At 40.2% G+C, this 12963-nt stretch overlaps 1 protein-coding gene across 1 annotated transcript in view; it reads right to left on the minus strand.

Annotated features, from left to right (window-relative positions):
• Positions 1–4420: 4420 nt before the first annotated feature.
• The window catches only part of snx29 (sorting nexin 29), a 148465-nt gene continuing 139922 nt past the window's right edge, over positions 4421–12963 (minus strand). Inside the window, exon 21 of the mRNA XM_084938170.1 lies at positions 4421–8240. Within this exon, the coding sequence (XP_084794296.1) occupies positions 8114–8240 (127 nt within the window). The 3' untranslated portion in view covers positions 4421–8113. The remainder of the gene's footprint in view (positions 8241–12963) is intronic.

A 12963-nucleotide genomic window follows, 5' to 3' on the forward strand; every position in this document is an offset into this window, starting at 1 on the left:
ATACCTGGGATTGCCTCCGACACAACCATAGCTCTGAATGGGATAAGTGAAAGGAAGTGGATTCATCGGTGCTTTTGGAAATCTGTTTTTTCCTATTTCTGTTTGCGTTTTCTGTTTAATATACAGGCAATATGAGTCCACCGTGTCATTTCTATTTCCGTTGTGTTCGGTGTGCTTTTGCAGCGTTTTCCTTATTGCTGGTGTTTCCTTACGGTAAGTCCGTTTGGCCTCTCAGGGCCACCATACATTCTCTTTCAAAGCGTCTGCAGAGACAAAATGCCAGCACCAAGCTAGTACTGTAGCAAAGAACCTGGGACCCTGAGTGATGTTAAAGCTGAGTGCGTGCTAACCTGAGATAATTAGTCAGGCTTGTATTATTGCAGCTTCCATTTCCCACCATACTCGCCATGTACTCTATGTGATACAATGCAGTGTGTGTTTGGTGGTGGGTACAGCAGTGTAACAGCATTTTTGCCCTCCAGGGCTTCACACCAGTCGCATAACAAAACTATGAAGTAGTCCGAGACATTAAAATGTCCTCCATTGCTTAACATTGCCGTCTATTTAGAGAAATCAGCATTATTTCCACCTCTGAGTTGGAACAAGTTCTCAGACACCTTCAGAAGTCCTTGCCAGCGCTAGCAGCTGCATCGTTAGCGCAACGCAGGTCCCTCTCACCTCCCACTTCCTCCCCTGCTGCAGTGTTCTGATCAAGCTTCTGGGCTGATTAAAAGAGCGCCATGGACTATTGTGGAAAGCCTGCGATAGCTTTGAGAGGCAGGTAAAGCACAGTTCAGGACCTGATTGCATTGTGAGGAGGAGGCAGGTTGCAGTTAAAGGAAAACTCAAATGAAGACAAAAACAAAGGAGGGCCTCGTGAGAGCTGTTGGTTTTCTGCAGTAGGAGCTGAATCCCAACCTGAAGCTGTGAAAATAAATGAGAAATTGTAAGACAATCCATGCTGCTTGTGTACTTTAAGCATTACCATGAAATTAACATACCATGTCGCATACATATTTGATTCTTTTTTCTTATCTGGCCCCAACATGATGAGAATCTGCACATCAGTTATGTAATTAACGCTGCTGCATGTTCCCTTCATACCGGAGACGTTTATAAACAGCTTAGGGATAAAGCACACAGTTTATTTCCCATGTTCCCAGAACTGATAGCATATTAATTAACATAATCCATTACAGCTTAACTTGGGATTTCATTTAGATAAGATACAACAGAAATGTATCCTCTGATCAGAGCCTTAAGTGATCGAACCCCCTGCTCCCTCCTTATAACTACAGGTTATGTGAACTTTGATGTAACAGGCAGGAGTCTGCACTCAATGCAGAATAAATTGAAAAAGATGAAAGGAGGGGGGGAAGAAAAGCCTGAAACAATCAATTTTCCAAGACACTATTTGAAGATTCAGCGACAGACGGCAGCAGGGAGAGTTGAGAGGAAAATCCTCCGAAGGGCTGGTTCACTCTGTCTCTCCTGCCTCATCGCCGAGTAGGTAATAAATAGAGGCGGCGAGTGACTGGCTGAGTAAATACAATGTGCCAAGCAGGCTCAGTCTCTGAGGGAACAAGGTATGGCAATAGAGAGAGAAAGGATGAGATTGGAGTGGTGGAGGGCTTGGAGAGACAGGAAGGGATGGGAAGCAGTGTGAGAAGGATAAAGGTAGTCTTAGGGTTTGAGAGGCTAGAGAAGAGCAGGATAAAATCAGCTGCCTATAGGTGGAAAATGGAAGAATGGAAGAAGACATGGAGAGAGTGAAGATGAGGTGGGGATTGGAGAGCACTGTTAGAAATGAACATCATCTGAGAGAGGGTGAGGGGCTGAAGGAGGGCAGGATGAACCTGAAGAAAATCAACAATGAAGGAAACAACGAGGCAGAAAAAGGTATTAAGATAAAAGGTAAGAAAATAAAAAGACAAAGGTGAGAGAGGGAGCAGAGAGGAGAAGAAAAGACTCAGAGAGAAAGAAGAGAATGAGAGAGCAAAATTTGAGAAGGTGCTGTTCATTGGCGGTGCAGAGGAGGGGCATGGCCCACCTGCAGGGATACAGTGAACATTTAATTTAGCTTCTGCCAGCTGAAGAACAGCAAGACTGTGAACACACACACAAAAAAATGCTCACGCTCAGATGCAGGTCGTGCTTTCTGACAAATAATCAAAACCTACAAACACTGAGAAACACAAACAGCCAAGCTGAATCACAGGCTGCAGGGAACTGAAAACAGTAATAATTGCCACTTATTAACTCGTGCTAATTGATACAGATCAAAGGGTTTGGTTTTGGCATAATAGAAAATTCTCTGCAATCCTAAGAAGCACAGGAAGGGATAAATAAATACAGTGGAGAGGGATGCTAAGTAAAATGCAAAATAACTATGGTGAAGAGTAGAGTGGGGTAGAGGTGAGGCTGTTCCATGTCGTTATAAGTAACATGCGATCTGATGCCACGTGTGTCTTGTAGAGAGAGTTCTGCTTATACAGTGATCTTGTTCAAAGCAGGGTCTCTGTCTCCTTGATTCTTCTCACAAATGTAATAGCTGGGTAATTACATGCTGTCCTGTAAAATGATCCCACGAGGATCTCTGTGTCTTCAAGGAAAGGCTGGAGAGGCAAAGAAAAAGTGGACGGGGGATGAAAAGGTGAAAGATTGTACATTTCTTTATGAAATTAAAAAAAAAAAAAAAACAGGAAAAATGCAAAATTTGCAAATAAATATGGATTAATTTTGAATTAGATGACAACAAAGACATTGGCTAGGGCCACGTAGCAGCTCCTCTTTTACGGTCTGTAAATGTCTGGTAACAGACTTTTGGGAGAACAATGTTGTGCCATTCTCTCATTTCATGATGTAACAGATGTTTTCAACCAGTAAAAGGTCTGCACTGCAGGCCAGTTTGGACTCTTTGACTATGAAGCCGCACTGATACACTGAAAAAGATGTCATCTGGATGGGAACATGTGTCATCCTAAAACATGTACATACCTTCCAGCACTGATTGTACCTTTCAAGATGTGCAGACTGCTAATTCCATAGATAATGATGCATCTCATCAGAGATGCAGGCTTTTGTTGATTTTCAGCCTTGCTTTGGATTCTCTGACTCTTTTGATTATTTCGTGTACTATAGATGATGAGATATTCAAAGTCTGAGAGAACGTAATGTTAAAAACCATTGTTTGCAGATTGGTGAAGCTCTGCACATCTGTAATTCTGAGACAATCTGCGTGTCTAAGATGCTCTTTTTATACCCAACCATATAACTGACCAATTGACAGTTGAACTAATTAGTTGCACAATTTTTCTCCAGCTGTTTCCTTTTAGTACCACATACTTTCTAGCTTCTTTTTTCTGCCTGATTCTAACATCCCAAAGGGGTTCAGTCTGGTTAAGGTGAAGACTGTGCAGGCCAGTCAAGTTCTCCTGCACCGGACTTGCTCATCCGTGTCTTTATGGACCTTGCTTTGTGCACGGTGTGCAGTCATGTTTGAACAGAAAAGGGCCATCCCCAAACTGTTCCCACAAAGTTTGGAGCATTAAATTGTCCAAAATGTCTTGGTATGGCATGACTCGAATGGCATCCTGGTACCATGCTGGAATTCATTGAGCTTCTAAGAGCGATCCATTCTTTGTTAAAGGTGTTTGCAAGCCTAGGTGCTTGATTTTCACATGTAGCCGTGAAAGTGAATACATTTGGTAATACAGTGTATTTGTAAAACACAGGAACATCCCATATGTTCAGGTTTGCACAACTTAGGTTTTTTAATCTCATAAAAGCCAAAGCCAAGTCCGGCAATTTCCATTAAAACAATAGAAATGTTAGAGAACGTCTCGTGCTCAACGCTCGGTGTTCTTGGCTTATATGCAGCCAAATGAGTGTAATGTTTAAGATTGCCAAAAGCAGCCATCCACATCCTAAACGGGCTTGTAACCAATTTTCCGGTCAATGGGCGACAAGCATTTTGTACACCCTTGCTGTTCTTCTTTTAAATTTTCCCTCTATTCCAACCGAGCACAGCAAACCCAGAAACGGGGAACTGTGTTTCCCAAAAGCTCAGAGAATGCTTAGTGAGGCAGTGAAGGTTAAGTATTCATTAAACCAAGAGGAAAACAGATGCAGCGAAAATCAAATCCACAGCATCTATCCATGTATGCATACGGTTCACAGAGAGAATGTGATGGGAGGACTGATGAGTTCATCTCGCCATATAAACACATCTACGCTTTACTACACACCTAATCTGTATTTAAATTGCACGCACACACCATCTGCACGCGTGCATAAATGCACTCTGACATGACTTCGCATTCTGAGCTTATTATGCAACAAATGTAGTGGCTGATTTGCTTTCATCCGTGAACGCGAGCAACAATGTTAACAATGACAGTAAGTGACACAGAAGTGCTGGTAGCGTAGATGCGATACTCTTTATTGTTCAGTCCCTCTTTGCTGTGACAGTGATGGATAAGGCCAGGCCGCTGACAAAAGGCAAGGACAGAAAAGTACATAAGAACAAACGAGGCATACTACAAAGAGAACAGTTTGGCTGCAACTCAATAAGCCAATTTCACTTTGTTTGCTTGTCATCACTCTTGTTACCAGCCTCAAGGTGCAGCAAGCAATTACGGGGGAAGGAGATGGACTCATTTGAAAGAATACTGATGTACTGAAAACTCTACCCAAAAAGAAGGGAAGCTCCACCACTGTGCATTTTAAGACTACCTGAAATACGTAAAGAAGTGTGTGATGGGCAGCAGAGTTTCAGGTTTAAAATAAGCCCTGTGGAGTATTGAGTGCTTTTTCTCCAAAATAAAATAATTGCAAAGCTATTTTTTTTTTAACGTTTTAAATATACTGCATTGTTTACATCAACAGGAGATTGGGAGCCTTGGTCAAAATAGAAACAGCGTGTATATGGATGCTTCATAGTGCTATAAAAACCCCAAAGCGTATCAATCAGCTGCTTTAAGGGTTTCTTAAGTCTTAAATCACAAAAGCTTTTTGTTATTAGCGGGAGCTGCACAAATCTGATAAATTAGCTCCTTGTTTCTGTCTTTTAGGTTATATTAGCCACTAACAGCTAAATGCACCCTAAACTTCAACTGCAGCTGTGTGAGCTGTTTGATTAATGTGGGCACCATCCAGTCTAAAGCTCAGTGATGGTGGCTTTCTGATTGATGCTGCATACAGTTGCTGTACAGGACACTACCACATATATCGTATGAATATTTGTGCTGAAAAGTTAAATGATTCCCACCTTCACTGTAAAACTGATGAGTGAAACAGCTGCTTTTTTATTACTACAATGAACACACGACATGTTTGCTAGCAGTACAGATTACACACAATCATGATCTGTGGGCTTATTTTCTATAAGGCAGTTCTGCACCTGCAGTGTTTTATTGTATCACTGTCATATAAAAGGAATGATATAGGAAACCTATATAGATATTGATGAAAGTCGTGTGACAGTTTCCTGCCATGACTGGAGTGTTTACCAGCGGCTCGATACTAGTGAGGGTCGTTTTTTGTGTGTTTTAGAATATCAACTTAATTAAAAACACACAAGGCTTGTTCTGTTAACCTCCCATCAACAATAGTCAGGAGTGTTTACCACTTTTGCGAGCCGCCCCCTTTGATACAAGTTTCCCAAAGCCCTTCTAACACAATCACTCATTTGAACGTAGTCCGACTACTCTTGCGTAATCTATGCATATGCATGAGCTCCTGCTTTACACCACACTTGATGCTTGGCAGCACTTTTCTTGCACTCTAACAAGCAGCTTTTCTTCAAGTGTTTAGTCATTTTTAAAACATTCATTTGCAACATAACGCCGCATGAAAATCTTGCTAAGACACATTAGCAAAACAATCATTAAATATTGAATTGCAGTTCAGTCAGTCGACCTTTGATAATCACCCATATTTATGTAATGAATAGGAGGGTAAACCTCCAAAACACAGCCATTTCACAATCTTGTTCCCCCCTCCCAAAAACAAACTAGTTTAAAATATAATTAAAAACAGAGTGCAATGATATGCAAATAATTTAAAGACCCATATTTATTTGAAAATGGATGCAAGGACAACATATCCAATGTTATAACTGGTCATTTTTCTAGATATTTTTGAAAACATGTCCGTTTTAAATATGATGCCAGTCTCTTGTCCCAAAGACACAATGTTTTCCACTAACTTGCATCATTTTAGAACTGAGGAGACCAGCTGCTGTAGTTCTAAAAGTGAAATATTTTATTAATCTTACTTTTAAAAAAATAAGATTTCTAATGTTTCACAGTTTAGAGCCTCCTTTGTCATATCTTTTGTTTTAGTTTAGTAATAGGTCTGCACTGCAGGCTGGCCAGATTAACAGCCGTGCTGTTGTGACAAATGCATTGTCTTGGAGAAATGTGTAAAGATGTGCCCCAGTGCTTCCTGTGTACTATGTTCAATATCATGAAATCATTTGCAGATGATCGCGTTCTGTTTATTAGCATTTTACAGAAAAGTCAACTTTTTCGGTAAAAGACTTATTTGGTAAATTTTAGTGGTATTTTATTATTTTACCGTTTTCTAATCTTAAAATATGTACGACACGAATTGATATTACACAAGGACAAATGTACTGGGCCATCTCATTACATCTATAGGAGCTGCTCGATCATGGGAACCGATGCCATGAAGCTCCTGGTGCACAGTTTCTAAGCTGATGTTAACACCTGCAGATATTGACTCACTTTTATGCACTGTGTGCCTCAGCACTCGGCAACACTGCTTTCTTACTACACAGTCTGCAACTTTCTGGCTCGAGTTGCTGTACTCCTAATGCTTGCTCTTCGAAATGATACCTCTCACAGTTGGTTGCGTTTGTAAAATTTGCAAAGGTGGAGCACACTGCTAGGTTCTTGATTTTATAGACCTGTGGCAATGGGACTGAAAACCCCTGAATTTGAAAATAAAGAGGTGTGGGCCAATATTTATGTCCATATTATGTTTGCAGGGAAGGTTTAAGAATCTTTTGGAATAAATTGCCTGCATTTACTCATAAAATGTGGCTGCTTTAATTCTAAGTCACAATCCTGGTTATCCCAAACCTTATAACCGTGCATCAAACTAAGATCACTGGTTATGTGATCATTCATTTTTGAGAGGACATACGAATTTACACTCATTTACAGCCATTTATTCATTTTACCAAGGGGCTATTCAAAAACTATGAAGGAAAGGAAAAAGGAAAGACTTCTTTTTTTTCCTTTTTAAGCGAAACTGACTCCCCAGACACTCATTTTCACAGTCTCTTAGATATTTTAGTTTACCAGTGGTGTTTAAACCAAATCCTTTACCGTGATTATTAAATTGAAATTCTAACTTCTTTTGATAATTACTGCACCCATGGTAACATTAAGTTATGTTACACATATCACAGATTTTCTATAAAAGTCATATAATATATCAGAAGCAGGAAGAAGGAATGCCCGTTGCCTGGTGGTCCACGCCACTGATGGTGAATCAGTGTTGTCCAAAAATGTAATGGCACTAAAATGCTGAGACATAAGGAGAAAAAAAAAATCATTTCCAACCAAAGACTTTAATCCCCCCCTTTGACCTCCTTCACATGCAAACCCGTTCCCTACCAACCCAGAGCAGGAATGCAGCTACAAATACTGTAGGCACTGTGACCATGAAATACTTTCACTACAAAACTTAAGAAAAACAACATGTCCCCATCATCCCAGTGTGTTTGAGAAAATAGAGAGGATTCCAAGCTAGTCCAGGTGCAGCTTATAGAGTCTTACAAAGAGTCTTGGCAGAGAGTCTTTCAGTCTCTCAGTGAGGTAAAAGACACTGTTTGATTGGGTCCATCAATAGGCAGTTTCAGGGGAGCAATTCATCCCTTACTTAGCCAGGCAACACAAAGAAATCTTTTCATATTCTCCTGGAATTGCCTGCAGTGAAGATTTAGGTGACCCAGGCGTTTTATCTGTAACGCCTTTAGTGTCCTTCAGATGCTCCAAATGTCCTTTCACACATTTGAGCCTGTGGTTCACAGTCCAGAGGCACTGCAACATCGTCCCCAGATCTGAGTTCGAAGGCCCTCGGGTTAAAGGTCACCACTCTGAGGTTCAGGTCTGGCTTCCTGGGTGTTCCTGCGGCCCAGTCTGGGAAAACGTGACGAAGTTTTCGACCGTGGCGTCTTGGCTCCGCCATCGTTGGCTTGGGGTGTGTCTCTAGATAAGAGAGAACAGCAGGAAGGAGAAGAAAGACACGTGGAATTTAAACGAACATCTGCTGAAGTTTGTTACCAAGTTTATTATTCAAACACACCACTGATGCTGCGTCTGGTGGAATAAATGCATCATTTCCCTTCTGCCACAGAACCTCTCCCCTTTGAAAACCAGCTAACAGATACATTTCCATTTTGCTTCTCTAATTGACTGTTTGTTTCCCTTTAGTTACTATTACTACATCTGCCAAGATTCTCTCTTGGATGGCTCATTTGCAGTTTACAACAGATTCATTATTTAAAATTTGGAGCAATTTTTGAAACATGAGGTCATTGCTTTTAGACAGAGGGTGACAAGAACAGACTTCTCATTTCTAATTAGTGTGTTTTTTTTCTGTGACTAACTGATTAATTCAGGAATACCTGTATACATGGGAATAAAATTAAAGAATTGTTTTTCCAATTCAATGCAATTTTATTTATATTGTGCCAAATCACATCAGTTGCCTCAAGGCATTTTGTATTGTAAGGTAAAGACAGTGAAATAATAGCAAGAAAACCCCAAGAACTAGCCCCGCCGCCCATAAGCAAACACTTGGCGACAGTGGGAAGAACAAACTCCCTTTTAACAGGAAGCCAGCTTTTGTGTTGTAAAGCCACAGAGTCCTGTCATTAGTTGTGTAATTATAAGAAATGTGAGATCGAGTTCTAAAGGCCTCTTTTTCTTGGATTACATATTTGCTTAGATTCCTAATCAAATCCTAAAACAAGACAAAATCCTTTAAAATGAATTACATAAACTTTTATAATATAAATTTATATAAACTTCTACAGTGTGAAAAATGTTGCAGTATGTAAAGAAATCCATGGCTTGAGCTTTTGCAATGATTGTATAATCACTGTTAGTTTTACCCTTTTTTAATTTCAATCTGATGACATTGAACGAGAGCCACTTGTCAAACAAAGGAAATCAAAGGCAGGAGACCGAACACATCGAGTTGAATGCTTTCTCTGTGTACCCGTGTTCTCCTGCTCAGATTTGATTCCTTTCAGAAACAACCAGCAGCGACTGCAGCATATTAATCATTATTTCTCAAATACAGTATATAAGCCAGTCACCTCTCACTGCTGCTGGTGACAAAACTGTGACCATTAAGTGTAAATAAAAAATGGACACAGTCAAAAAAGTCAGCCATAGTTTTTTTTGACACCTTTAGAAGCTAAAATTTAGCATCTTGGCTGCTTCACAACAAGCAAAAGGTGGTTCAGACTGAGAAATCAGGGACACTGTATGCTCATATATACTTGGCCAATTGCAAAATGGCCTCAACCTAAAGTAGACCCTTGTTTATTGTCAGTTTTGGCCTAAATGGGACCACTATTTATATAATATTTTTGATTAAATACCGAATGACACTAGCTTTAGGGCTTGAACTCATATCAGAAGAGTGTTTACTGATGTCTTTTTTGCAGTATCCTGCTGCACTTGGTTTCACCTTTGTTACCTGAATGCTACATCTTTCTCATACAGTCTGTGGCAGTGACTCTGTAATAGAAGCAGTGGGTTCAACTGTTCAAGTACCAATAAGGAAGAGAGCATCTCCTTCTTGATGTCCAATTGGCCCAAATTAATGATGCACCGCAGCTGCTGGAGGTATGATTAAGATTAGCGGGGACATCTGAGCTATTCAATGTCAGGGACTTTCATTTCCACTCGAACAATACGGGCTAAAAATAAACACACTTGTGGCATGGTGAATGGGTGGAAGGCAGCAGGGGCAAAAAAGCTTCACGGTGGCGGATCCCAAAAACTCTGTCATGTTAAAACAGATGTATACATAGAAGGAACAGTCACAGCACAGGCATACATTTGCATTCAAACATGCAGTGTATAAATGCATGGCTCACAAGTGTCTGTGTCATAATCATCAAGATCAGAGAGCTTTGGGCTACAGCGAACTGCCTCAGATCAATTAATATATGGTGAATATTTTTTCCCCCCTCTGGCATAATGTACATTTAGCAGTGGCTCAAGTACCACTTATTCCCAGACCTCCACTGCACCAGGCAGGCTCAATCAAACACAGTCACACTATTTGAATTTGACAAAGATTGGAAAAAAAACTGATATGATGGGGAGTTTTATCAGCAAAAATCATACTAAATTGAGTGCAGCATGCAGAGTTGAAACTGCAAGCCACCTCATTTATTCATAGCAAACTGTGTAAAATAGCAAAATGTGTCAAATTAATTAGGCCTATAGATTTTTTTTTCCTGCCTCTCAGCATGTGTTTGTCCTCCATTTGGACACGATATTGATTTGTGCAGGATAATAACTTTCCCAGGCACTGTTGGAATATTAAAAACTTGAATGAAGAGAAATCTAATTAGAGTAAACAGGAGCACAAATACAAGCACACACCTAAATGACTGCCTAACCCAAAGGTAGGTTATAATAAACAGTACAGTTTGAATAAATATCAATTCTCGGCCATACACACACAAACAATGCACCACCGCAGTAAAAGGTTGTATACTTATTCTGAGGTCAAACTGCCTGAAACTCCTCAGCAGTGAGATAAAGGTGTACAAAACTCTTTTTCCCCTGATGCAGCAGGTCAGTAAGGCAAGAGCCCAGACTGAGTACCGTGTTCTGAGTAAACTGCAAAAGTGGTGAGGTTGAGCTGCATACTAAGTGGTGGCGAATCTAGGAAGAGGTGTTACCTCGTCACTGTTCCAGACAAGTGAGGAAAATTGCAGCATGCAAGACTGGAGAGAGTGTGGAGAGAGACGAAGATCTGTGGCCAGATAAGTGTTGGCCACCTTATTGTGCCTTATTTCTTAAAAAAAAAAAAACAAGAAAAAACACACTGCTGTAACTGAAATGGTAAATGAACTGCTTTTATATGGTGCTTTTCAAGTCACAAAGCATTTTACACTACAATCAATGATTCACACACACAAAAAAAATCACAGCTAGGTCTGCCCATGTTCGCCTCATCATCAACAATGAAGGACAGAATCACCGACCTTCTGACTGCTGAACTAGGTGTCTATCACAGTGAAGCTGGTCATTGTTAATAAAACAAGGGTACATGCACGCTAGCAACTTTATAATCCTGCTATTAATTAAGCAAACGTACAGGACATTTATTGGCTCTTCTGAAGTAAGCCTTCATTTGAAAAATGATCTTAAAAACCAAATCAATCAGTAAAAACTCCCATAAAATTGTGCACTTGACTAAGACTAAACTGTTTATAAAGCATCTTCTGTTTACTTTTCTAAACCTTAACTTTAGCATTTTTGCTACCACCATGTTGGTTCATTGGAGCCAGAAGTCTCCAAACTTAAATAAGGTGCCTAAATGCCAAGTTATCAACTGATGCTAGAAAATTCTGTTAAAATGCTCCAAAAAAGCTAAAGAAGTCACTTGAATTAGCTTAGCTTAGAGCAGTGTTTCCCAACCACTGTGCAGCGACATATACGTGTGCCATGAGAAATGATCAGGTGTGCCGTGGAAGATTATCTGGTTCCACCTGATTGGTACTCTCAGCGATTGGCTGAGTAATGGGCAGAACAATTACATTCTCTTCCACTAGAAGGCAGTACAGCTACCTGCTCTAATTAAGTGAGTTGCCAACTGCCAGTAAAACAAAAGAAGATGCAGGGCATAATAGCAATAGCTAAATATTTAAAAAGGAAAAATTAGTCAATCTGACCTGTGTCCTGGAGACAAACCGAGCTAATTCTGCTACACCTGGTGCACAGGGAAAAATGATCACTGTGCTTTTTGTGATATTTTTGTTTGGTGGTGTGCCGTGTGATTTCTCTAATGTGAAAAATGTACCGCGGCTCCAAAAGGTTGGGAAACGCTGGTTTAGAGCAATCAGCTACAGCTAGTCAATCAAAGTGGCCACTGGACTCACTTTAAGGATTAACTAAAGCCTAAATGGGTGAGTTAGAAACTAAACCCATTTTCTGGTTTTATTTAGTGAAGACATTCTTTTTAATGTGTTAGATTTATGCATTTTAACATGGGAATCTCTGGAAACTGACTCACTTTTCCTTTTTTCCCCTTTTTTCCTACACTTCAACTCCTCATAAACAAAGTTTCAAGTAATATCAAAAACCACAAAGCGTTTACTTTTAGAGCCTGCCTCATGTAACCACTCCAGGAACACTGCGTGTTAATTTAAGTGTGTTGTGCAGTGAAAAAAACAAACAAAAAAAACACTGAAGATCACAGAAGATACAGCATACTGACATCAGATAAGATTTAGTTACACGAACTCTTTGTGCTCCGTTTCGCATTAGAGACGTTTGAGCCTCTGGAAATAAAGACACCGTCCACTGTCACCTTAAAATCTCATCCTGTAACAGACTGCTGTGATCAAATAGATAAGCGTCAGCGCTTATGTCAAAATAAAGTAAAATCAAAGTAATGGGAACACTTCCAGCTCTCCGACACTTCAGACAAACCACAGGAGGAATAGTAGTGTTATAGCTGTTTAATGACTCACAGCCCATATCGAAAAGCGATGGTAAACTTATTTCTGGAGTTTGTGACAGGAATACGGTCAGTGCAAACAACCACGAATTTTCAGGTGTTGACGTCACTGCTTCAGCAGCAAAAAGCTGTCAAATCAATTCTGGCTTTGATTGATGCATCTCTCTCATAGCGATCTTTGAGCCACTGCAGATTTGTTATCTTGCATTTGTGCCTCTT

Source organism: Perissodus microlepis, chromosome 8, assembly GCF_051167445.1.
Source record: "Perissodus microlepis isolate ML-2025 ecotype Zambia chromosome 8, ASM5116744v1, whole genome shotgun sequence".
NCBI lineage: Eukaryota > Metazoa > Chordata > Actinopteri > Cichliformes > Cichlidae > Perissodus > Perissodus microlepis.